This window comes from Microcebus murinus, chromosome 1 (assembly GCF_040939455.1).
Source record: "Microcebus murinus isolate Inina chromosome 1, M.murinus_Inina_mat1.0, whole genome shotgun sequence".
In the NCBI taxonomy this organism is placed as follows: Eukaryota; Metazoa; Chordata; class Mammalia; order Primates; family Cheirogaleidae; genus Microcebus; species Microcebus murinus.
In genome coordinates, this window is record NC_134104.1 from 115,861,699 (window position 1) to 115,888,112 (window position 26,414).

A 26,414-nucleotide genomic window follows, 5' to 3' on the forward strand; every position below is an offset into this window, starting at 1 on the left:
GTTCCATGGGAAACCTAGAGGTATGTGTGGCCCAGGTACCCAGGCATGCTGAGCTGGAGCATGGGCAGAGTGGCAGCATAGGGGCTCCCTGACTTCAGCAAGCCCCCACATTGAGGGGCTTGAGAGAGCCGGAAGTCCCCTAATCCGGAGGTCTACCCCCACCCCTCTCATTTTTCGGGACTCAGCATTTCCCCAGAGGCCCTGCACAATCACCCCCAGTAATGAGGCCCTTCTGCTCTCACCTCTACCCCGCTTGTGTCCTTCCTCTGACATCATCTCCTTTCTTTGCTCGTGTGTTGTCTGTCTCCTCTTCAGAATGTGAGCTCCGAAAGGGCAGGGCCAGAGCTCCTCGTTCTTGTTCCCAGGACAGTGCTGGGTGCATGGCAACGCCTGAAAAATACCTGAGAAGAGACAGAGGGAATGAAAGGGCAAGAGACGCAGGAGGCCCCAGGGCCAGGTGCTTGGCTCTGGAAGGCCTTCCTGACTTGCCTTGGATTTTTCTTGCAGCTTCCCATGGGCATCCTCATTACAGGGGGACTTCCACCCACGCCTCCACCTTCTCGGTTCTTGGGCCTTTGCCGAGCGCATGGTCTGGTCCAGGGCTGCTCGGGAAGGAGGAGGAGCAACCCGCCTGACGGGCAGACAAGCCACAGGGCAGAGGGGCTGCAGTCCAGCGCTCAGGGAAGGTCCTCGGGCCGGATGCTCAGAGCAGTGCTTAGGAGTGCTCAGAGCAGGCAGAGACTGTGGCGTGGTTAAGGAGGGAGTCCTGGACGAGGGCCAGTCTAAGCCAGATCCTGGAGAGGGTGGAGTGAGAAGGGGGAGGACAGGGTTAGGGCCAGGCAAACTGCAGACTCAAGACAAGACGGATGTATCCACGCTGGAAAGCTGGCGCTGGGACGGGGACCCCACGAGTTGGGGAGGAAGGTGCTGGGTCACTGGCTACCTGGTCCAGCTCCCACACTGTGCAGAAGTGACTTACCCAAGGTCACAGCATGTGGGTGAAGAAGCTGGGCCTCAAACCCAGTCCTGCCAACCCCAAAGCCTGAGGCCATGTCTCTGCAGGAAGCTAGCTGCCTCCTGCAACCAGTGTTGAAAGCTGCCTGAGGCTGAGCCCAGCCCTGAGGTCAGAGCAGGAAAGAACATTAGTCCTGGGTCAGGTGCCACAGGTCTGGTTCTTTTGGTTGTCGTAAGGAAGATTGTCTCCCTTAAAATAGCAGATCTAGAGAGTGCCTCTTTCCCTGGGAAGCCGTCCTTACATACCCTGTCCTTCTCCACCCCCTTCATGAGCGCCTTCTCACTCTATTGTGCTGCACTATAAATGTCGCTGGGGGTTGGCACGGTACACATTGATCGCCAGTTTTGCTGAGTGAACGCGGTGTCAGTCCTGACCCAGTCACTACCCTGAGTCTGACTCCTGAACTACCTGGCCCGAGCCTGGCCTTGCCTCACGCTCGCCCTTCAGCAATTCGCACTGCTCCTCGGTGACAGCATGCATTCGCCAAGGCCACAGCCGGCCCCACCTCCAAGCCCACTAGGAAACTGATGCCCATGGGGTTTGCCCTGTCTGTCCCTGAGCCCCTGTGCAGAGCCACCCCTCAGGCATCACGGCCCTGGCATCGGGAATTTGAGCTGTTTTCCTGCCACTAAGGCCAATTTTACATGGACCCAGGATCCGGGTGCATTCCCTCTCCCCGGGCAGGCCTTTGCAAAATAGCTGGGGTTTGGGTTCAAGCAGGGTCTACAAGGCAGAAGAGATAAGAAGTGTCTGGAGGGGGATTCACGTGCCTGGTTTCTGGTAGACCAGCCAGGTGGGTGGACGCAGCTCCCACACCCCTCCCCAAAGAGCATTTGCTACACAGCTGAAGGACCGAATGGCAAACTTTATTAGAAACGCTCCTCATTCATCAGTCAAATTCACATTAAAGTCGGTGGGAGGCGGGGGAGGCAGTGCCCTCTGGGGCTCTGAATCTCACTGCTGTGACGATTTTCAGTTGCAAATGAGTCTGGCTAGAGAGGGTCCAAAACATACAAGATGCCAAATGGTAGCGGCGGTGGCGGCAGCAGCAGCGGCGGTGGCAGCACTCCCGTGAGAGGACCAGGCTGGGAGTGGGCAGAGAATGCGTCCCACATCCCCCCTTCCAGTCACAAGGCTACCCCCACGGACCCCAAGCTGATAAATACACAGCACATCACACACACACACGGGAAACAGGAAACAAACTCGGGGAAGTCTCCTAAAGTGAAAAAATAATTCACTCAGATAAAGCTTTGCGACAGCCAAGCTGCACCCTGAATGGACGGCTGCCCAGAGACCCTCGACACTCCAGGAAGGGTCTCCAGCCCGGGGACATCACCAGGCTTGGGTGTCACATTGCCCCCAGTTCCCCCATTAGCACCTTTGGACTAAATACTGTCCTCTCCACACTCCTCTTTTAAAATGCAAATGCTACTTAAAATAATAACAAGGATGCCCTGTCCCTGGAGTGAGTCAGAGTCACTCAGACCCATCTTCCCTGCAGAGAGGTGTCTGGGGCGTCCAGAGAACTGAGCATGGGTGGCCGGGAGGGAGGGCACTTGGAGAGGGGCAAGTAAACAATGTTCAAAGAGGTAAGCAGAAGTGTCTGCACATTGCTTTGTCCATGTGCCAATTCTGTGGTTGGGCATCCTGGGAACAGTCTCTTCAAGTGGCACAAAGTCATGGCAATCCTGCTGCCCGGGGCAGGGTGGGGGCCGGGAGGGACGTGGCACCAAGCCGCTCTCGTCATTCATTATTCAGAGGCAATTTCCCCCGGCCCTGTCTGCACCGGGGCACACGGAAGAAAGTCTCCTGCCTGAATGTTTTATTCATTCTCTTGCATGAGGCTCTCTGATCGATACGGTGGCGCTGTGTCCTGGCCGGCCGGCAGGGTTTCCAGGCGCAGGCTCCAGGCTCCAGGTTCTGTGTGGCTCCCAAGGGGGTGTCTGCATCGGCAGGGCTGCTCCGAGGGCAGCAGGGACTGTTGGCGACGGATATTTCGTTTCCAAAGTTGGTACCATGTCCTGGCCTTTCAGAGAACTGAATGTCCCGGGGAACCAGGGTGAGGGGAGCCCTCCTCCCCAATGTGTCACGTGACCATGAATGCCAGGCGGGTGGCGCGGCCCTGCAGGACATGTCCACGCCGCCCTTCGGCGCCCAGGGTCACTGGTACTGCAGGTAGTTTTTGAGAGACTGAGGCAGGGGCAGGGAGCTGATGTCTTGCAGGCGCTGGCGGCCCAGCGCAGAGCGGACCGACCTTCGGCACAGGTCCATCAGCGGCAGGGGCTCGGCTGCAATGACAGGGAAAAGGATGTGCAGTTAGGGTCTGCCCCACACCTGCCTGGCACCTTCTCCCCACCGCCCCCACCGCCCACCGCCCCACCACCCCGCCCCACCGCCCTCTCCGCTGGGCTGACCTCAGGGTCCAGGCAGCTTCCCCTCCGAGAAGCCTTCATTAATTACAGGAGCCGAAGGCCTAGAGCAGTGTTCATTAGACTGAGGATTGCAACCAGTGAGACTAAAGAATCGGGAGTCAAATGAAAGGGTGGTGACCAGCAATTTTTTTTTAAAGACAAGAAAGAGAAAACGGGAGCAACGCCTATAGCAAGGATAAATATTGTTTCATGAAAGCTTTGTCCCTGATGCATGTGTTTATTGTGTCTCAATGTAAAAAGTACTCCTCACTGCGGGTCATCATCAAAAACATTTGAAAGCCGCTGGCCCCAGGCGGATCTGCAGAGGGCGCCCTCTCAGAAACAGGCTAGGTTCTGAGACGGTGTTTGAAGTGCCCTTGAACCCTCAAATTTCCCCTACATCTTTCTGTGATGGCCAGCAGAGGGACACGTTTCCTTCCAACACCCAGTTCTGTAAAAATTCACAAATTGAAATCCACAAGCAATGGAACCTCTGGACATAGGACCAGTAAAGCCGAGTTTAACTAGGTTTGTTGCCAACACCCTCATTAAGCTCTTAATTCTCTTCCAGGACCTCTGATTGGACCTGGGGCCACAGAGATAACTGAGACAGGGCCAGAAGCAGCTCTGGAAGTGGAGAAAGGCTCACGGTCTGGGATTTTTAAATAGGAGAATAATTTTAATAAAGTGTAATATACGTAATAATTCCTAAAGGCACGGGGACAGAAACTGGGCAGTTCCTGTATGGAGGAGCTGTCTAAAAGCTTCAGTCTGGGGGATGGACATGCTTGAAGCTCTGACCTGGGTGGGGCAAAGGCAATATTTGTAACCTAAACATTTGTATCCCCGTAATATGGTGAAATAAAAAAAATAATAAAATAAAATAAAAAAAGAAAGCACATCTGAATGGGGTTTTGAAGGGTGAATAGGAGTGTTAAAGGTACATAAGGGTGGAGTGGGTGTGTTCTAGGCAGAGATAACAAGCAAAGGCACAGAGGTATCAAACAGGGCAGGCTGGGAGGTTTGCAGGGAGAGGAATAGTCTAGGTAGCTGTCATCAGCTGGATCAGGAAGGAAGATGATGGTGGTCCCGTGTTGTCTTGTAGGGTTTGTACAGGCCTGGTTTCCCCAAGCCACCAGGAACATGCAGAAAGCCTGAATCTTAACACTTTTGTGGTAACAGAATACATGATATTTTAAAAGTATTCTATAAAGTGCTAAGATACAATAACACCATACGTGGTAAATACTAACAAAAGAGTTGTGACAAGAATAATAGCTCAAGATATGGGGATGTGGTCAAGTGTGTGTTTTACAGAAATTTTCATTAACCAGAGCTGCAGAGTTAATAAGGAGAGCCGTCAAAATTACAATGGGACTTGGCACATGCTTCAGACGCCAAGCACAAAAGCATACCCAGCTCTCTCCCACTGAGGCCGGACCCTGAGGCTGTCTGCATGAAGTGTTAGTGGCTTCAAACACTTTCGCTTCTGTATCCTTTTTTTAAAAAATTATTTTGTGTATTAATTCCACTGATATGAAATGTCCAGGGTAGGCAGGTATATAGAGATGGTATATTGATCCGCACATAGCCATGCCCCACCTTCCAGACCCAGAAGGCTGACCGCTCAGCACCGCCCCAGCCAGTCCATCACTGTGCCCAGACCAACGCTTGACCCCCTCCCTCAAGGTGTCCTCATCTCTCCTCCAGCAATACCCCATATGCAGCTTTCCTGCTCCCTGTGCCCCACCTTGCATCAGGAGAATGGAGCTGTTAAAGTTTGACAGTCATTGCCAGACCTTAAGAGATTTCCTAATCGTGTTAGTGTTCTAGGCACCGAGTAGGTCCTCAGTGCCCAAATGCATAGCCTTGTCAGCAAACCCAGCTCCCTGTGTGGCCCCCGCCCAGTTAGGGGCTGAAGGGGAGAAGGAAAGAATGCCTTTTATCTTCATCTCTCTGCAATCATTGAAATCAATCTAGAGCCTAAATTCCAAAGGAAGAAACAGGGCTGGGGTTCAGAGAACGCTGATAGCTCTATATGTGACATATAAATAATCTCCCCTAATTTCTGAGGGAAGTTTAAAAAGAGGATCCCAAATGCACAGAGAAAACCCCTGAGCTCCTGTCCTGGCTGTGGAACTTGAAGAGCCCTGAGGATGTCCGTTGTTGGCTGGGCCCACCCCCCTGACTCTTCTTTCTCACCCCCTGGGCTTTGGAACCTTTCTTAGAACGGCCCAATGTTGAGGCTTGGAACTGATCACCAGACACAAAGGAAGACAGAAGCTTCCATCGCAAGAGCTATTCTCAGAACCACTTTTCTACTAAAGATAAAATTGAAAAAGAATCACTGTTCACAAAGGTGAATATCCAAATGGCCAATAAACATGAAAAAGTGCTCAAATTCATGAATCATCAGGGAAGTACAAATTGATACCACAATACTCTACTACAAGACAACGAGAATGACTAAAATAAAGAAGATAGTATCAAGTGCTGACGAGGATATAGAGCCACTGGAACTCTCACGAAGCTGCGAGTGGGAATGTGAACTGACACAACCACTTTGAAACACCGGCCACATCCACTGAAGCTGAATCTCCTGGGTGAACTCCTAACAGGAAGGCATACATATGCTCACCAAAATGTACATACACCAATCCTCAAAGACACATTTCTTGCAATAGCACCAAACTGGAAGCAATAATTCTACTGTCCATTAGCAGTGGACTGTAAAATAAATTGTGTGTCTTCATATAGCAGAACACCAATCATTCATGAGAATGCAGGGACCACAATTACATGCAAAATCATGGATGGATCTCTCAAACATAATTTTGAATGAAGGAAAACTACATTTTGCATGACTCCCTCTATATAGAGTTCAAAGCAGGGGGCTGAAGTTAGGGCAGCGGTGACCTTAGGGGAGTAATGATGGGGAGGGGGACAGGGAGTACCTTGATCCAGCCACAGAACCTTGCAGGGATTCTGTTTTGCTATCAAAAACAAGTAAACAAGTTTTGGAGTAAAAACAATAAAATAAATCACTGACAGTCAGGGGTACTCAGCTCCCTGGTGGGCTTCAACACAAGCCAAGCATCGGCCCACCAGCCCTAATGGGGCAAAGTTGGGGGAAGAGGATTCTTGGGATCTCAGCTCCCATGTATTGGAGCCACATTCATTTTTCTCATCTGTGACATAGGAAGAGCAACACCTCCTTCCATGGGCTGTCGTGATGACGGTTTGGTATGACATGCCTCTTGCCTTAAAGATGCTCTCTCTAAAGTATGTCTTATTTCAGGCCATCAGCCCAAGAGGTACCTTTAAAAATAGTCATAATTTACTTATTGTGGTTCTAAAAATGTCTCAGTGCATCATCCTAATTGACAACAGTGTTCTGCTCTTGATGAAGATTTATTAGAGCCAGGGCTGGATGTCTGGTTCTGTGCTAAAAATATCACAAGGCAATCATTTCAAAAGTTCTCCAATGACCTGAATTTTCCTTAATTCTCCATGACTAACCTCCTGCGTGACCCCAAGTGAGCCACAGAACCTCGCAGGGACTCTGTTTTGCTGTCAATAAAATGGGGAAGTTGGCTCATCTGGTTATGACAGTCTATGTCAGGGATGGAGATGGGTGGAGATCTGGGCACAGGAGTGGTGGCTTAACCTGCTTCCCTGGAACCTCTGAAGTCTTCCCTGTCTGCAGTGGGAGATGCCAGCACATGAGTCACCAGCCTACCCCTATCCCCATTTATATTTTGAGAAAAGGTCAACATTTCAAGGTTAAGAGGTGAAATTCTCCTGTGGTAATTTCAGACGATGGTCAGCAGATGGGAGAGGGTTTGAGTGACAGCCCTGATATCTGAACTTAAGTAGACCTGGGCACTCTGTTTTCAGAAAAAGAAATGAGGAGACAGACATGTGGGAGCACACACACACTCCCTGTGTCAGACACTGTGCTAATCCTCATCCATAGATAATGGTTCTGGCGTCTGAAGACTCAGATGATTGCTTTCATGCCTCTGAGCTCCACCTCATGCTGCTCCTTTTGCCTAGAACATCCTTCCCTGTACTTCCTGCCAGGAACATGCCTCCTCTTTTGGGACTCAAATCAAGTGTCACCTCTTCCCCAATGACTTGGCTCCTCTGACCTCTGGGTCTGCACCTATCAGGTGTCAATCCACTTAGTGAATTATGCAAATGGGCAAGTGTCTCATTACCTGCAGTAATGCTACTTCTAAAATACAGCATCCCTGAACCAACAGCTCTGTTGTGACCAAGGGAGACCTGGGCTCACGCCTAGAAGGCATTTGGAATGTAAAGAGCGTTCTGTTGACAAGCTTCACTGTTTCCCTAGCAAAGGCATTGTGGCTACAGCTGGGACACAAGCAGCATCTTCAGATGAACTCTGTACCAGCCCACGTCATCGGTACAGATGGTCCCCACAGCCCAGGTGGGGCGCCCATTTTCCCTGGGATAGAGAGCTATCAAGTTACTCCACGTGCACAGAGGAGTGTTGCACAGGAAAATACTCCTAAATAATGCACGGCCTTCCCTAGCAACGCTGCAGAGCGAGGACGTGAGAAACCTCCAGAGGGGACAACCCAGAACAGGGAGTGCTTGAAAAATTCCATCTGAACGTTTCCACTGGACTGTGTGGGCTGTTGGAAAGACAGACGCTGCGCGCTCAAAGGGGCAGCCTGGGCCCACACGTGCGAGTGTGCACGCGTGCGTGTGCACAAGGACATAACAGTGCCGGAAAACAAGAGAGGCAGTCAGCGGGCTGGACGTTAGGCTAATTTCAGGAGGGCAGGCAGCAGGTGTGATAGGATGGTGGGCAAATGAAGCAGACAGCCTGGTAGTCCTGTACACCAGGAGCAAGTGTGGCTCTCACCAAACGAGCCCTGGAGAAGCCTAAGCTCCACAGAGCAAACGTGGGGGTAATCCTTAAAGAACCGTGATCCCAACACCTGGGACAGTCGTGTTTTCGCCTCTGCCCCAGCTGAAGCCTGAACCTACTCTTTGTGTGAGGTGAGCGGCCTTTTGGGTGACCATCATTTCCCCTCAGGAATTCCTCCAGGCCCAGGGCCTCTCTTAGGAAGTTCTCAAGCCACCGGCCTTCATTTCCTGGTTGGTGTCGAGGTTCAGTAGAGAAGCTGAGTGGAGCAGGAGAAACCCTTCTCCATGGCAGAGGTAGGCGTGATTGGTGGGAAAGAAAGACACATCCACTTGGATGAAAAACCTGAGGGTCTAGCCAGCCCACCAGCCCCCTGGGTCAGTACCTGATAGGAAAGTGTGACGGGCACAATACCCTCACCCAAAGACTCCGCCTAGTCCTCCCGGCAAAAGGGAGCTACATTGTTGCAGACCACACAGCAGCTACCTTTTCAAATGTGTTCAGTGGGTCAGAAAGAAGAGCCTCAACCCACCTGGTCTGAAAGTTACTCAAGGAGGTACTCCAGCAAAACGAAAAAGGAACCCAAGGAACAGATGGCACCTGCTTCCAGAAAAAGAGGAGAGTAAATGGGAACACTGAAGAGAAGGAAGGTAGAATGGAGCCACATGAAGATCCACTGGATCTTGATGCTTAGAAGAACCTCCTTCCAGTAGCTGCTGCTTTGGCAAAGAGCCATCCCCCCAGCAGGCTCCGTGCTTCCTTCCCTCTGATCCCAGCCCTCGCTTCCCCACTGCTCAACTCCTCCACCGTGCTCTCTGGAACTGTCTCTGCAGTACAGAAAACTGCATCCCAGCTTCTTCTCTGAGAGCTCTCTCACCTGCCTTACCTGGGCTGGGAGTGCTGTCCCAGGACGCCCCTGCCCTTCAGCCTTCTCTGGGGGCTGTTGTCCACTCAGGCCCAGAGGTGGGGTGGGCTCCTCTGGATGCCCCTGCCACATATGAAGCGCTGCACCCGACATCCGCTTATGGGAGACCCCCCTTCCTCTGCGGCTCACACCACTCACCTCATCCTCTCCCCACTCCCCGATGCTCTCTGCTGACCTCTGGCCCCTCATTTGCAGGGCGTTTGCCCAGCCTCCTGGGGCTCCTCTCCGCCTACACCTGCCACCCCCGGATGACAAATCCTCCACGGAGATAACTCTGTTATCAGGACTGCCTCTTCCTCGGGGCCCTCTCCTCCACCCCGCCACCACCCCTGGCCACTGTGGACCTCAGCACCCCCCTAGATGGCCATCTTGCATCCCTGTCTCTGACCAGCACCACTCCAAGGTGACCGTCATTTCCCCTCAGGAATTCCTCCAGGCCCAGGGCCTCTCTTAGGAAGTTCTCAAGCCACCGGCCTTCATTTTCTTCACCCCTCCCCATCCCAGCTGAACAATTCACAACTGCCAGGGACAACGGGTGTGGGGTCACGCAGGCATGGTGTGGTGGCCAGTGGGGAGTGCAGGAGTGAGGGCTGGGAAATGAATTGGGAACAAAAAGCATCTGGAATTCAGTTCGTCTCTGCTCAGTTCCATTTCAGGGGCTAAGAGTGGCGTGGGCCTGCTTCCCTGACCCGCCACACAGCTGAGCAGAGTGGCTGAGCAGCTGAGGGCCCTGGGCTCCCGGCCAGCCTCTGCCACCAGCTGGTGGAGTGGCCTGGCCTTCCTTCTCCAGCCTCAATGTCTCCATCGGAGTGGCAAATGGCTTGGCATGAAGGCTCAGGTTCCTCTCCCCTGGCTGACGTTTGGCAGAACAGAAATCACATTTAATTCTGGCTTTGACTGTACTGAGTCAAATCAGGTTTGACAGAAAACATCACACATAAAAAAGTGAATGGCAAAGCAACTGACGCCTGTGAGATAAACGCCAGAGGAGCCTACGAGACCCAGGGCTGTGGCTCCCACATTTTGGACAGAGGCCAGGGAGGCTTCCTGGGGGAGGAGACTGTACCAGGCCCAGGGGACAGGCTGGCTCTAGCCTGCTGCTATTGTCAGGCAGGGCTGGCTGCTCCCACGCCTCACTCAGCTGTACCAGGTGAGGCCCATTTTAGCCATAGGTTCACGTAGCACTGTCATCCAGGGGCCGCCATCCATACATACTCAGCCTTCCCGGCCAAGACCTCAGCAGGGCTGGAGCCGCTTGTCCCCAGCTCGCTTTGCTGCCGTGCCCCAGCCCTGCCGAAGCCGGAGGAGTGTTAGCTGTTAACCGTCTCCCAGCTGTGAGGAGGAATGGATGGCTCCAGGCAGGGGTTGGGGACTCAGGTCCCCCTGGGGATGTGGCCATGGCCCCTGTTGGGCCCCCTCGACCTCTAAGCAGACATAGTCTGGAGAGACCTTTGTGTGGGGGGGCTGGGGAGGAGTGAGGAGGTGGAAGAGGGTCCCGTCATGTGCCCAGCCAGAGACAGCCGGGCTAGGGTGAGGGGAGCTGTGCTTGAGGGAGATCCTAGCTCTGCCTCCACCCTAGTACAAGGTCAAAGCTAGACTCTTTTGGCAGCAAACTTGGAATTCTTCCCAACAGCATAAGAGGTCTTCAATGGCCCATTCTGCAGATAGAGGAATCAAGGCATGGAGAACGTCATTGTTTTAATGAAGAAAGGTCTGGAGGGATACCAGAGTTCCAATGCCACTTTGTAGACTTTGAGGATAAAATCTTGTCTAACTGCTCATCACACATTCTGTCTTGCTGTCTTAGACTGTTTGTGCTACCTAACAAAATACCTGAGACTAGGTGATTTATAAACAACAGAAATTTATTGCCCATAGCTCTGGAGTCTGGGAAGCCCAAGATGAAGGTGCCAGCTGGTTCAGTGTCTGGTGAGGGCCAATATCTGCGTGCCCTCACATGGAGGAGGGGGGAAGAGCAAAAGGGGACCAGCTAGTCCAGCCGACCCCCTTTATAAGGGCACCAACCCATTCCTGAAGGTGGAGCCCTCATCACTTAATCACTGCCTAAAACCCCCACCTCTTAATACTATTGCATTGGGGATTATGTTTCAACATGAGTTTTGGACAGGCTGCAAATGTTCAAACCATAGCACATGCAAGCATTCATCAAACTTTTCACTTTCAAACGTGCTTCAAAGACCTGAGCAGGGAGCTGGGCACAGAGAGACTCAGGGGCTGCAGACTGGCAAGGGAGATCTACATGGATGGTGACAGTCCAGAGATGTCTGTGTTTAAAAGAATGAACTGCTTGGGGAGCTGTGAGAGCCAAGAAGAGGAGCACCTAACCCAGCCTGGGGGTGTCCAAGATGGCTTCCGGGAGGCAGCCCAAGCTAAGAGCAGTTTCGGAGCATGAATTAGCTCTACCACAGGGCAAGAAGGTTGTTTATTGGTTTCAGAGGCATATCTCTAAGACGTGTTCAAAGCAATCTCTTTTGCAGAACACTGTGAAAAGTTCATGGTTTTCTCAGATGACAATTTGAGAAAATAATAATTAATTATTGGGGAAAATCTAGTTTTAAAAAAAATATGTGAGTCTTCACTGGAGCAGGGGCTGTACCCTGCCAAGTGGCTAGAGAGTGAACAGGGATGACTGCCCCGAGGGACATCATCAAGCCATAGCCTGGGGCTGGGAAGCAAGGTGGGCAGGGCAGAGCCAAGGCCACTGGGGACACTGGGCTCGGTAGCTACCTTGATGGTCCCGTGAAGGGCCTGGACTTCAGGAGAGCTGGAGAACAGAATGAGGAGGCCAGCCCTGTGGCCCCAGAGGGGCAGGGGGAGGCCAGCAGAGCTGAGGAAGCTTCCAGGATGCCCCAGTCCCACCCTGCTGCCCTGTCCTGACTCCTCCCAAGCCCAGGCACATTCTTCCCTGGGCCACTTCTGGCTCCTCCACCAGCATGTAAGTTCCTGGGGATGGGGCCGGGTTGTTTGGGAGGAAATGGAGGAGAGAGGCTGAGTTCTGTGTGGGGACTGGTGGGGTGATGTGTGGGCAGCATGCAGGAGTGGCCCGAAGAACGAAAGTTTCCTCAAAAACAGATGTGGAAGGAGTTCTCAGGCCCGTCCCATCATGCTGTGCCTGGCAGGTGCTCTCCACTTGTTTCACTGAACAGCCCGAGCCACAGCCAGGTAGGGTGGGGGAGCGCTGGTCTGGGGCTGGGTCTGTCTGGCTCTGGGGCCAGGCACTTTCCCTCCTCAGCCTGGGCCCTAAGGGACAGCACAGTACTCTCCCCTGCAGTAGGGGTTCCATGACCTTCATTTTCTCCTCAGGATGTGCCTTGAGACTTCTGTCCCAGCAGGGAAAACCCCAGAAGATCCACATTCCCCCATCAGAATCTTTTCTAAAGCCTCTTTTGTGCTGCCAATACCACACGAATAATCACTTTCCTGAGGAGAGACCGAGGCAGACTGATGTGCTTTACTCTGGGAGCCCTGTCCTCCAGCGCCAACCTGGGCGTGGAGGGCCCTCAGGCTTCAGAATGTGGGGGACTGGGAAGGGCCATGGGTCTGTCCAGAGCACCCAGCTCCCATCCCCTCAGTCCCCCCCGCCAGTGCCTGGCCGTCTGGGGGGCCAGGAGGGAGCCACCCTGCCACCTGAAGGAGAGGCTGACATGACACTAATCTGTCAGTGGCAGGGATAGGGGTGGGCTCCATTTTCGCAGAGGAATTCGGGTCCTGTCCCAGCCAAGATCTGAGCAGCTGCAGCTTGCTGCTCGCCCCACACAGTGGTAACTGTGCGAATTAAAGGAGGTCGTATATGCAAAGGCTGGGAGCACTGCCCGGCAGCACACCTGGAACCCTGGCTGGAAGCTGAAAGCAAGTGTGAGAAGAATGGAGGACTGGCCTGGGGGTGTTTGCGGTCCAAGAGCCTCGGTCCCAGTGACCTGGACTCGAAGCTGTAGCTTCCACTCCCACAGGCTGCTCCATCTTAGGACTCTCTCCTCAGGACTGAGTCTGAGGGAGCTGGAGTCCTGGAATATCTGGAGGCCAGGCCAGGAGGTCGGGATGAAAGGCTGCCTGAGACCTGGGCCGTGGGGCGAGTGCTGCCCCCCAGGCCAAGGAAGGCAGGGAGGTGGGGGCAGAGGTGACCTGAGCCCCGGGTTTGAGCCTCAGCTCCCCCATGACCCCTTGGGACCCTGCAAAATTTCTTCCCTCCGAGCTTCTTTTTCCCGTTTGAAGCTACTGAACAAGGTTTTCTCTAAGCACCTGGTCAGTGCTGAAATGCTGGGGCTCATTCTCTGGTGGTGAACTGGGCAGAGCCCGTGGTCTTGGGGAGCGTTTGGTGGGGTGGCAAGGAAGGAACCAAAAGCCCCTTCTCAGGCTGGCCCCTCAGAGCTCTCCGTGTGGGCACCGCCTGCTTGGCTGGCCTCCCCACAGCATCTCCCCAGCCACACGGGGAAGGCCGGGACCCAACAGAGTCCCCTCTGTCTTTACACCTCTTAAAGAGAAGGTGGGAGGAGGAGTATGGTATTCCTATGTGATATTTATTTAAAACCCCCAAAGAAAACCAAGTAATGAAATCAACTATATATATATATATATATATATATATATATATATATATATATATATATATTTGGTATCATAAAAGTTCAAAATGAGCCCAATATATGAGATGGGTGCAGAACTGCAGCCCTTCCTTACGTACGGTCAGGGGGAGGAGGAGTCCGTGGAGAGAGCCCTGGGCAGGACCCAGCCTCCTTCTTCTCAGAGGGGCCACATACGCCCTGCAGCCTGGCCCGGGGCCTGAAATCCTCATCATTCCCCACTCCCGGGCAAGGGCCTTTGGGTGAGTCTAGTCATCATTATGGTGACTAGACCCGAGGATTTTACAGGACAACCCCAGTTTGAAATAGTCTACCCGCCTGGCAGACCTCATTGTCTTAATCTGGGGTTTGGGAAACATGATCTCCCTGTCTCAGCCTCTGACCACCCTGAATCACTACAGCCTCGTTCCCTAGTAGTGGTGCTGGGCTCTCCCGGGCAGACTGTGGGCTCCCACGGCAGGGTGGGGCCTCCTGCTTGCTGCCCGACCCTCACTGCCCTGCCTTGGACATCAGGGGCTGGGTCAATGCGAAGGAGAAGCCCAGCCCCTGTGGGGGAGGAGGCAGCTGAAATGAGCCTCCATCTCTGAAAGGAAGCTGCAGCCCGGCTCCTCTGATGCAGGTACTGAACAGAAAGAAGTGGCCCTTTCTCACTGCCCCGAGTTGGCTGAAGAGCCCTCCTGCAGGGTCCCTCAGCAGACAGAATTAGTAACACGCTGCGTCCGTTCCTTGCTCTGGTAGAGGGATGCTCCTAACTCAGCTGAAGGATTTTCCAGAAAATCTGACTGTGTTTAACTTGGAGCCCGCCCCTGGGAGCTGCTCCATGGCCAGACACCCCGGCCTCAGACGGGACAGCCCTGCTCATGCGGGGAGAGCAGGGGCGCGTCTGTGTTACGGAGACGGTTGGTGCTCGTCCCACCCAGGGTAGGGTCGGGGCCTCAGGGATGGAGCCCCATCCCCCACGGTGCACCCCCTTCTAAAGCAGGGTGAAGAGTGTGGGGGCAGCAGCACTTGCCTACCAGATGTCGGGCTACTTAAAGCCATGGCAATGAATACAGTGTGGTGCTGGCACAGGAGTGGACACATTAGGAAGTTTCAGAACAGCTAAAACCAAACAAGGCATTACTGAGACACACGTCTCTAAGGAAAAGAGCAAAAGAACAGTAAACACAAAATTCTGAGAGTGGTCACCTTGCAGCAGGGGTTGGCAGGGTGGACGGGAGGGCCACAGAGGTGCTTGAATGTCAATGTCCTGGTCTTGGGTTGGGTGGTAGAATCACACATGCACAGTAAATTATAAAGGGGTAAATACATAAATAAGTGAATTAGAATGAGAGAGGGCTATGCATAGGGCCAAAAATGACAGTGTATCACAACTAAGGATTTTGATCCAATTCTGCACATCAGAAGTTTAGTTAAAAACAGAGAGAGAGGTCGGGCGCGGTGGCTCATGCCTGTAATCCTAGCACTCTGGGAGGCCGAGGCGGGTGGATCGTTTGAGTTTAGGATTTCGAGACCAGCCTAAGCAAGAACGAGACTCCGTTTCTCCTAAAAAAATAAAAAGATATCAGCTGGACAACTAAAATATATATATATTAAAATATATATATATAATAGCCGGACATGGTGGTACATGCCTGTAGTCCTAGCTACTCAGGAGACTAAGACAAGGAGGATCGCTGGAGCCCAGGGGTTTGAGGTTGCTGTGAGCTAGGTTGATGCCATGGCACTCTAGCCTGGGCAACAGAGTGAGACTCTGTCTCAAAAAAACACAAACAAACAAAAAAACCAAAAAACAGAGAGAAAGAGAGAGAGAGAACAAAAGTGAAGGAGAAAAGTTATTAGCGGGCTCCAATCTAACTCAAACAGGAGCTTGGCAAGATGAATGCCAGTTGAATCCTAGCTGAGGAGCACTAACGGAGTCACTCTTGCCACGTAGATCTTAGCACAACTGGGGGAAGGCTGTGCTGGGAGTGAGAAGCAGCCCAGGCCTGGAGTTAGGAGACCTAGAGAGTCCAGTTCTGGCTTTGCAGGGCAGGCTGTTTTCTCTGTAAAACGGGGACATCACCTGCCCCGTGGGGAGTGCTGGGAGGATTAGAAGAGGAGCAGGGTCCAGGTACCAGCATAGGCTCTATCATACGTGGGCAATCAACTGATGATAGCTATTACTAATATTTCAGGGACAAAGCGACAATAGAGGCAGCTGGCACGGAGAGCTGAGGCCTGGACACCCAGGTGGGACAACGCCTCCCTGCTGACAAGCACAGACTGCTCTGAGCACAGGTCTGGGCAGGCCGGCGCAGCTAACGCGCTGGGGAGCTGGGGCTTGGGTCCTGCTCTGGGTGACCCCAGGCTCCAGCCCCAGCCCCCCGACTGTTCTACTTTTTGGGATTCTCCTTCCAATCTTCTCATCAGAAGCAGGAGAGCTGGGAAACCCATGTGTTGACATATTTTCCAAGTCCATCTGGTGCTCTTACTGGACTCATCAGCTGACTTTTTGGCAAAAGTAAGAGTAACAGTATGAAGAGTTGCAGCAAGGACTTACACAGCACTTCCTGTGTAGTGAGATGTTCTAAGCACTTCATACGTCTCGCGGTATTTAATCCTCACAGCAACCCAGTGGGGTAGGTGAGATTATCAATGCCCTTGGGCAGACGGTCAGAAACTGAAGCACAGAGAGGTCAAGTAACTTGCTTAAGGCCACAGTTAAGTGGCGAGATGGGATTGGAGCTCGAGCAGCACCCTCGATGCTTGAGATGTACCCTCTGTTGCCCGATCCCCTGAAGAGGTGGGTTGACAGCCACTCCAAAGGAAACCTTTTCACCAGCCACATCGATTCTGCCTGAGTCCCGGTAGCCCCGTGCTCCTAACCCTCAGCCTTGCCCCACGTGGAAATGCTAGCGGTTTTCTGTGCACGGGAGATTCCGGAAGGTACCGGGGGTGCACCCCAGGCCCTAAGAAAGCTCAGCCAGAGTGAAGCATCCTGCCTAGTAGGAGACAGTATTTACTGGGTCCCATCTGCCTGGTCCTGTCTGGGATTTGCACTGAAAAATGTGGAGAGGAGGAGGAGGCCCACACAGACTCCATGTCTGGGGTTCTCTCCTCCAGGCCCGGCCGCCAGAACCGCCACCATCGAGCCCCCTTCCTGAAGCGGCCCGGGGCTGTGCTCCCCACACCACCGAGGCTAACTGGCACAGTTGACTCCTGTTTTCCAGCAAACAGCTACAGTCAGGCGGACTTCCTTCCACTTGGGAGACGTCATCCTGTTAGCCTCTTGCTAAACAGCGTAAGCCCCAGGGGTTTAATATGAAGGCCTCCTAATGGATTTATTGTGTTTATTTGACCTTTCCAAGTGTGAGCTCAGAAACAGGCCCAGAGGAGGATGGTGGAAGCTTGTTTTTCTTAAGTTAGGCAAAACTGATGAGTAAACTGAATTCTTGGATGGAGTCCGCCCAGTTTTCTCACCCGAGCTGCACCACTCCTTTACCCAAAGGATCCAATTAGGCTCCAGGGAGCCCAGTATTTGTGGGACAGCTCCAGAAGAGGAAAGCTGTGTCTACTAAGAAGTGGTAAATGATTAGGGCTGCAAAGAAATATTTTCAGTGTGTAAACAGCCATGATACAATATAATAGCTGGCAAACTTGGAAACATCTACTCTATTTCCACTTCTAGTTTCAAGGCAAATGATTTCTTACATTAAATTTTTTAAAAGTTATTGCTCATGCATTAGTGAAAACTGTTTCACGTTTCACAAAGGTGTTTGCATTTTAGACCAGAGGCTGCAAACTCCAACGTGAGTGGGACCAGGCAGGTAATCTCAGTGAATAATAAGAACAGGTGTGAGCAAGGGCATCGGAGTGGGGGGGCCATGGAAGCCAGAGAGCTCATATAAGGGGACCCCCTCAGCACTAGCTTTGCTCCACGCAGGAATGAGGGCCCGCCATGACCAGGTTTCCTACCTTTCAAGAAAAAAGTCAGAAACCCAGGTTTCATGTCACAGTTCTGTTATTTTAATTTGGTATGGCCAAACAAAATATTTCTGGGCCCAGGCACTGCCCTGAGCTGACAGTGTCACTTCTATTGCAGAGTGAAGCTCACCCACCACCTTTATCAGGAGTCACTACCTGCCATCCCACCCGGGCAGCCCATCCCTCCATAAACTGCCAGAGGGTCCGATCCAGCCACAGAAGCACAAACTCGGTCAACTCCAGGAATTTGAGCACTGTTCTTCCAAACCTCAGACAACTCTAGCTACGATATCCGTAACAGCATGTGAAAACCCAGAACTGCATTAAAACCCCATTTTCTCTCTCTGTGGTCTCTTGCTGTGGATTCTGGGTGTTCAGATTGGGAAAGTTCCACTCATCTCATAGCTAAACCCACCCACTCCTTCACGCGCAGTTTTCCTGTGTGGGCACCAAGTCAGGTAACACGCGTAGTCAACTGTGTGGGGGCAACCACGTGGGTGTGGGGTGCTAAAGGGACCGCCACTGGGTCATAACGTCACCAGCAACACTGGCACAGAACGTTTGCTTTGCACGGACGTTATGCCAAGCACTTGAAGGACAGTAGCTCACTCAGTCCATCTGATGAGGTCGGCTCCATTTTTAGCCCCATCTTAGAGGTGAGGCAACTCAGGCACAGAGAGGTCGTGTGATGTCCAAGGTCACCCAGGCAGCAGGCAGCAGAGCTGCTGGGCTCCAGAGTCTGTGTCCTCACAGGACACTATTCAACACCCAGCACGTTGATATGTTTGATGTAAATTGCCTACAATATCTGTTTTTCCCCTAAAATTAGACACTTTCTTTTTTTCCTTTTTTCTTTTTAATTATTATAGGTAACATAATAGTTGTATATATTTATGGGATGCGTGTGATGTTTTGATACAGTCATACAGTGTGAATTAATCAAATCAGGGTAACTGGGGTATCCAATACCTCAGGCATTTATCATTTCTTTGTGTTAGGAACATTCCAATTCCACTCTTTTAGTTATTTTAAATATATCCTAATTTATTATTATTGGCTCACTTTTGTTGTGCTGTCAAATATTGTTCATTCTATCTAACTAACTATATTTTTGTACCCATTAATCATCCCCACTTTGTCCTTCTCTCCTCTGGTAACCATCATTCTACTCCTTGTCTCCAGGAGATCAATTGCTTTTAATATTTAGCTCCCACATATGAGAGAGAACATGTCAGAGATTTGTCTTTCTGTGCTTGGCTTATTTTACTTAACATAATGTTTTCCAGTTCCATCCATGTTGTTGTAAACAGCAGGATTTCATTCTTTTCCATGGCTATATAATATTCTATTGTGTATATATACCACAATTTCTTTATCTAGTCATCCATTGATGGATCCTTGGGTTGATTTCATATCTTGGCTATTGTGAAAAGTGCTGCAATAAACATGGGAGTGCAGATTATCTTTTCAATATACTAATTTCCCCTTTTTTGGATATATACCCAGCAGTGGGATTGCTGGGACATATGGTAGTTCTATTTTCAGTTTTTTTTGAGGAACCTCCATACTGTTCACCACAGTGGTGGAACTAATTTACACTGCTACCAAAAGTGTACAGGGGTTCCCCTTTCTCCACATCCTTGCCAGCATTTGTTATTGCCTGTCTTTTTGATAAAAGTAATTTTAACTAGGGTGAGATATCTCATTGCAGTTTTGATTTGCATTTCTCTGATGACTAAATTATGTTGAACATTTTTCATATACCTGTTGGCCATTTGTATGTATGTCTTCTTTTTTTTTTTTTTTTTTTTTTGAGACAGAGTCTCGCTTTCTTGCCTAGGCTAGAGTGAGTGCCATGGCGTCAGCCTAGCTCACAGCAACCTCAAACTCCTGGGCTCAAGCAATCCTCCTGCCTCAGCCTCCCGAGTAGCTGGGACTACAGGCACGAGCCACCATGCCCGGCTGATTTTTTATATTATATATATTAGTTGGCCAATTAGTTTCTTTCTATTTTTATGGTAGAGACGGGGTCTCGCTCAGGCTGGTTTTGAACTCCTGACCTTGAGCAATCCGCCCGCCTCGGCCTCCCAGAGTGCTAGGATTACAGGCGTGAGCCACTGCGCCCGGCCTGTATGTATGTCTTCTTTTGAGAAATTATCTATTCAGATCCTTTGCCCATTTGTTAATCTGATTATTTGATTTTTTCCTATTGAGTTGTTGGAGCTCCTTACATATTCTAGTTATTAATCCCTTATCAGATGGATAGTTTGCAAATATTTTCTCCCATTCTGTGGGTTGTTCCTTCCCTTTGTTGACTGTTTATTTTGCAGAGACACTTTTTTTTTTCTTATTTTACCCCAGACAAGGGGTAGCAGACATTAGAGGTTTATGGACAAAAACGTATTGGTAGCGAAAAATGACAGAGAAAATTAATTGTTTTATATGCATGAATTGGGGAAAGGCAGAAAAATATTTTAGTTCAGGTAGTAGCAAAATCATTTTCTCCAAGGAAAGTAGATGGAGAATGCCCTTAACCTTGGATAACAGTGATAATAACCAAGAGCAGCAGCAGCAGCTGCCCTCTGCTGAGTCCTGCCAATGTACCTGGCCGGGCGAGCACTAGGTTAGATGCATCATCTCGCTGGGCACATCGCGTACAAACTCACCGCTGTCGTCCCGTGTCATTTCACAGTGAGGAAAACTGAACGCTGAGGCTAAGCTACTAGCACAATGTTGTAGCACCAGCAAGGGGGACAGACAAGGTGTGCAGCTACTATTTTTCATCAGTTACACACATTTCTCAGGATCTGTTATCAGGATCTGTTATCAGGATCTGTGTCCTGTTATCAGGACCATGTGCTGGGGAGTTAGAAATGAGTCAGATGCCCTCAATTTGAGGAGTCCACAGTTTCTTGGGGACTGTGGGGAATGAAAGGTGGTCCCCCACATCCATGCTCAAGGTGACTGATTGGGTTCCCCCCTCTGATATTTTCTGCATGAACACAATTGCCCTGCCAACCGAATTTGGGTGACAACTTCCTTGCACTGAATTCATTGATTACTTCATAATTGAGAAGTTCACATAAAACAAAACTAACCATTTTAAAGCATATAATTCAGGGGTATTTAGTCCATTCACAGTGTTGTGCAGCCATCACCTCTGCCAAGTGCCAAACCATTGTCATCACTCTGGCACCAATTAAGCAGTCACTTTCCATTCCTCCTCCCCCAGCCCCTGGAAACCACTAACGGGCCCTCTGTCTCTATGAATTTCCCTATCCTGGATATTCCATATACATGGAATGAGATAATATTTGACCTTTTGTATCTGTCTTCTTCTACTTAGCACAACGTTTTCAAAGTTCATCCATGTTGTAGCATGGATCCAAACTCCATTCCTTTCCATGACTAAATAATATTCCATGGTATTGATACACCACATTTTGTTTACCCATTCATCCACTGGTGGACATTGTGGGCTGTTCCACTGTTTGGCTACTGCGCCTAGTGCTGCTGTGGATGTTTGTGTGTAAGTATTTGTTTGAATACCTGTTTTCGTTTCTCTGGGGAGTACACCTAGGAGTGGTATTGCTGGGTCATATGCTGATTCTATGTTTAACTTTTTGAGGAACTGCCAAATGGTTTCCCACAACAGCTGCATCGTTTTACATTCCCACCAGCAATTTTTCCATATCCTCGCCAATGCTCGTTATTTTCCATTCTGCTCTTGGGTTTTTTTTTTTTATTATAGCCACCCTAGTGGGTGTGAAGTGGTATCTCACTGTGGTTTGGATCCTTGCACTGAATTTAAAGCACTACTTCCTGACCTTTTGCTCAGCATGAGATGCACAGAAAATAAGAGAGCAACCGGGGTAACTGGGAGGGGATTTGTCTAGGCATCTGTCCAGGGCAAGGTAACAAAATTCATTTGTCCATTGTACTAGCTACCTAAGGGGTCAGAACCCATCTACCTGGGCCACTTGCTGAGAGGCCCTGAGAAAAGCTCCCTGAGGCCAGTTGTGGTCTGCCCTTGGGCTCTGCTGCCCCAGGCCTCACCTGGCCACTCTGGGGACTGAGGGGAGCAGGGTTTGTCACCCTGTAACCCACTAGGGGTCACTGATGGGATGTCTCAGGAAGCAGGCAAGGAAAATCCATGAATTTTATTGGGTGAGATTCCTTCTCTCTCTCCATAAAAGGCCTAGATACTGGCTCTATCACAAACTCACTGTGAGAAAATAGTAACAGCAGCCAGCATGTCTAGTGCATTTACTGCACAAGGCACTGTTTTACAGGTGAGGAAAGTTAGTCAAAGGGAGGTCACAACCTGTATAAAGGGGCCTAGGAGTGGTCACTAGTGATCCCAACCCAGGCAATCCAGCCCAGGTTTGGACTGCCACACAGTGTCTGCAGTCAGTTCTCCTGGGGCTGCAGTTCTCCACCTGGGAGGGGAAGGGCAGGTCTCTTTTTTAAAGCAGTGGAATCCTTTTGCCAAATGAAATTTCCTCAAGTAGCTGAGGCGTGAAAAAAAAAATTAAGAAAAAGAAATTTCTGCAGAACCCCAGTCTATTTAGCAGATAGAGGGGAAACTGCTCAGAGTGAAGGGTGCGGTCTCAGGTTCCAACTGTGATATAGGGTTCTGAGGTCTTTAGGATTTTGGAACCCCACTCTCAAGTTGCAAGATTCTGAGACGGGAATGATATGATAAGACTTCAGACTCCTGACCAGTGGAAAGGGCACATTAAGTTTAATAAGCGCCAGAATAGTACCTTACACTTACAAAGCACTTTGTCTTTTCTGAGGACTTTCCCAAACACTCCATTTGCTGTCAGAGCGAAGCATTTCAAAAATACACCCAAGGATTCATGAGGCAAAAGAGCCTCTATTTACTAGGACAGAATATGCAGGAGGCCGAGAGGCCTGCTGAAGTTGTTTCGATGCAAACTGGAGTGTACCCACTCTTTTTTTGCTTTGGTTTCTGGTCGTGTGGCAGCCGCTCATGGTTGTGCCTCTTCCTGCCTCCGCAGTCCAATCTAGGGACCAAGAATAACCACCAAGTATTGAGCACTCACTATGTGCTAGGCCCTGTGCTCAGAATTTTTGACATATCACCTCCCTTAATCCTCGTGACAAATCCATGAGGGAGGTGCTACAGGTCCATCATCTCTTATGCAAGAAAAGAAAGTTCCAAGGTTGAGTAATTAGGTTGCATACGCCATGTATTGCATAACATCCCCAGTGGCCTGGGGCAGTGCCTCAATCAAACACTTTAATATTTCTATAGTCAAACCTATGAATATTCACACCAAGTGAAACAGGAGTGGCTATAAATAGTACACGCCAGTTTAGGTTGAGCTGGCTGCCACAATGACTTTGCCCCAAACTTATGAACGCAGTTTTGGCTTCAGAACATAGTCCTGCACTAGTATCTTCGTTTTATGAATAAATGAGGCTCTGAGAGGTTCAGTGACTTGCCTAACTAAGGTAGCATAGCTGGTGAATACTAGAAATGGGATTCAAGCCAGAAGTCTGACTTTAGAGCCCATGTCTATAACCACTTTGCTACATGGAGAACAAGCACAGGTTTCTGGGGAAAAGCTGACAGTTCAAATCCCTGCTCTGCTACTTTGGAGCCATGGGATCTGGGCAAATTGCTACACCTCCGGGACCCTCGGCTTCTGTGGAAGTTACTGGGGTTGTTCTCAAATATTCCAGCTCTTGCCTTCTGGGTACATGGTCTGGGTATGGCAGTAAGATTTGCTTTGGCCAGTGAAATGTCAGTGGAAGTGATGTGTGTCACTTCTGCCCAGAAACTTTAAGAGCCACTATGTGCTTTGCTGCCTTCTCTTTTCCATTAGTGATAATCAGGCTGCTCCTCCGGGCCTGGACCTGCAATGAGGACACAAACCTTGTGGAACAGAGCCTCCAGCTGGCCAGTGATGAACATGCCGTGTGGGCAAAAGCAAACCTCTGTTGTCTGAAGTCAGTGAGGTGTGGCGTGTCTGTCGCTGCAGCAAGGCCTGGCCTGCGCTGACTGATGCGGGTTCCTCCTCTGGGAAACCAGCGGTGTGAGGACTGAATGAGACGGCACACAGAAAGCTCCAAGACAGTGCCTGGCAACGGGCATCTGCTCTCTACTTCCCCAGCTGTGAGAAACAGGGAGCGTGTTCAACGTGCTGTCTTAATGAGTGAAACTGCGTGTTAACCTATGAGATATTAATAGAAAGGATTTTCTGAGCATGCACATAAACATGGGTGTATTCAGTCCCATGTGTCCCTCTTGCCACTCTGGCTATAATAGGGAGACTGGGGAACAGTGGTGGGAGACTGGGGGCAGAATCCCCCCAGGACAGATAGCCTCCTGAAGACTCTAGGTTCCTGATGGAAGCAACAGCTGTGGACCCCAAATCCTCAAAGGCGGGGCCACAAAGGGCCGGCGGTGTCAGGAGGGGGTCGGAACCGCCGGGCTGCCTGCTGACAGGTGCTGAGCACCAAGGAGGCCCTGTTTTCCCCTCAGGCCGACAGATGGAAGGAATGAGGCTGCAGGGAGGAGATTCTCTGTGATGAAAGTGTACAGTTGCCAGGGGACTTGCATTAAGACCCCATTTAGCAACACCGAGTAAGGAGCTATAAATAGCACCTGGGCTCTCCCACAGGCCATAAAACACTCTTCCCTGCACTGCTCCCAGCCTGCGGCCTGCCCTGCTTAATTGGGGCTCAAAATAAAATACCTGGAAGGCCACTTTTTGATGGAAGGCCCTTGTTGCCATAGTGACCAGTTGCTGGGACCGGGATGGGGTGGAGGCTTGAGACAAGGCTGCTGAAGCGCAGGTGGGAAGGAGGCAGAGGAGGAGAGAGAAAGGCAGAGGGAGGGAATGTTGCTGAAGATTATTATGTAAGTGTGAAATCACACACTGAGAGGCTGGTGGATACACCTGCCTACCGCCTGTAATGGCTGCAAACATCAGCAGCCTCACACATCACTTTGTCCACCCGACAGGCTAACCAATGAGGACCGCTGGCAAGAAAGCGGACCTGGCTGGCCCAGGGTGGATATGAGGGGCAGACACTTGAATCTAAGTGCTGGCTCAGACCCTCAACAGCCAGGTGACCTGGGTCTATTCTCCATCTTCTCTGGCCCCTTTCATTGTAAAAGAGAGGCTGCACGAGCAGGTCTCTAAGCTCTCGAGGCACGGCTGGGGCTAACAACTGCACTCCCACCACTGTCAAGAAGACAGAAGCGAGGCTCTCCATGTGCTGAGTCACCTCCCAGCTACGTGAAGTGAAGGAAGCAAGGTGCACACCAGGGCGTGAGGGAATGACGCTGTCTGTGTATTTGTGGGAATATCTTAGAAGGATACACAAGAATCTGACAGCACTGGTTGCCTCTGGGAATGGTGGCTGGGAACAGGGGTAGACAGCAGACTTATACTGTCCCACTTTAATTCAACCATATGAATGCATTTAAAATAAATGAAATCTAAATTTTAAAAAATACTGGACTCCAAAAGACGCAGGTTTCAGTGAATGAATACATGACTAATTATACCAGTGGGGTCACCCTCCAGGATGTGGTGTCCTCGCTGACTACTCTCTCCCTCGTGTGCACCCCTAGACTTCTTACAATGCCCTGAACTCTGTTATGCGTTTCAAAGGCTCTGTGCCTTCACACACGCTGTACCCTCCCCCAAATGCCTTTCTTGGCCTTCTCCATCTAGAAACCTCTTTAAATCTCAACTCCAATATCCCTCCTCCGTGTGTACTTCCCCAACGCACAGCTGGCCCAAACACCTGTTACTCACCCCCCCCCCCCGCACTTCCTAGAGCCCTTTGTTAATGCTCATCTCACTGAGTTATCATTATTTGTGTGGCCACCCCAATAAAGTAGGGGGTCTTTGAGGACTCAAATGCACAACTCTTCCGGATGATTCTCTTGTGGTTTAGCCCACAAAAATCAAGCCTCTGCTCTCACACCTCACCCTTTGACCTCATTTGAATGCTTGGAAAGTTAATTTTTAACATTAGCCTGAGCAAAAGACAATTAGGAAGGAATGCCCTGCAGCAAGACGTTATCTCAGTAGATCACCCACTTGGACACTCCTTCTGGGATTCTGAACATTAGCCCAAGCAGAACAGTGGGAGAGGCCACTACAGAGAAAAAATGAAAATCTCCAAGTCAATGTTAGAGACTAGCAGAGGGGATGCAAGGGTGTCCTGCTAGTTACACGAAGATATTCACATGCAAGTTACACTGGGGGTGGGGGGAGGATTCAGAAACCTCGGGAAATACCCTCCTTCTTTGGGGCTCTGAGTTGAAGACACTGTTGAGATACACCTTCATCCCGAGTGCCTCCCACAGACTGAAGTGGGCTACACCCAACCCCCTTCCCTCTTGCCACTGAAGAGACCTTTCCAGTGAATGAAGTGACACTACCATAAAGATAGTCTGGACTGTCACTCAGATTTACTCAAAAGATAAATCATTTCTAAACTTTCAGGCTACTAACCCTTATGTTAGTTACTAAAAGATTTCTGATGGTTTTGCCTCCAGCATCCTTTGCTTCCTCTTTTGATAAAATATTTTCAGAATTCCCTTGGG

General features: G+C 50.5%; 1 protein-coding gene across 1 annotated transcript in view; it reads right to left on the bottom strand.

Annotated features, from left to right (window-relative positions):
- Window positions 1–1,884: 1,884 nt before the first annotated feature.
- Window positions 1,885–26,414, bottom strand: part of SPSB4 (splA/ryanodine receptor domain and SOCS box containing 4) — a 77,783-nt gene continuing 53,253 nt past the window's right edge. Inside the window, exon 3 of the mRNA XM_012762301.2 lies at window positions 1,885–3,306. Within this exon, the coding sequence (XP_012617755.1) occupies window positions 3,179–3,306 (128 nt within the window). The 3' untranslated portion in view covers window positions 1,885–3,178. The remainder of the gene's footprint in view (window positions 3,307–26,414) is intronic.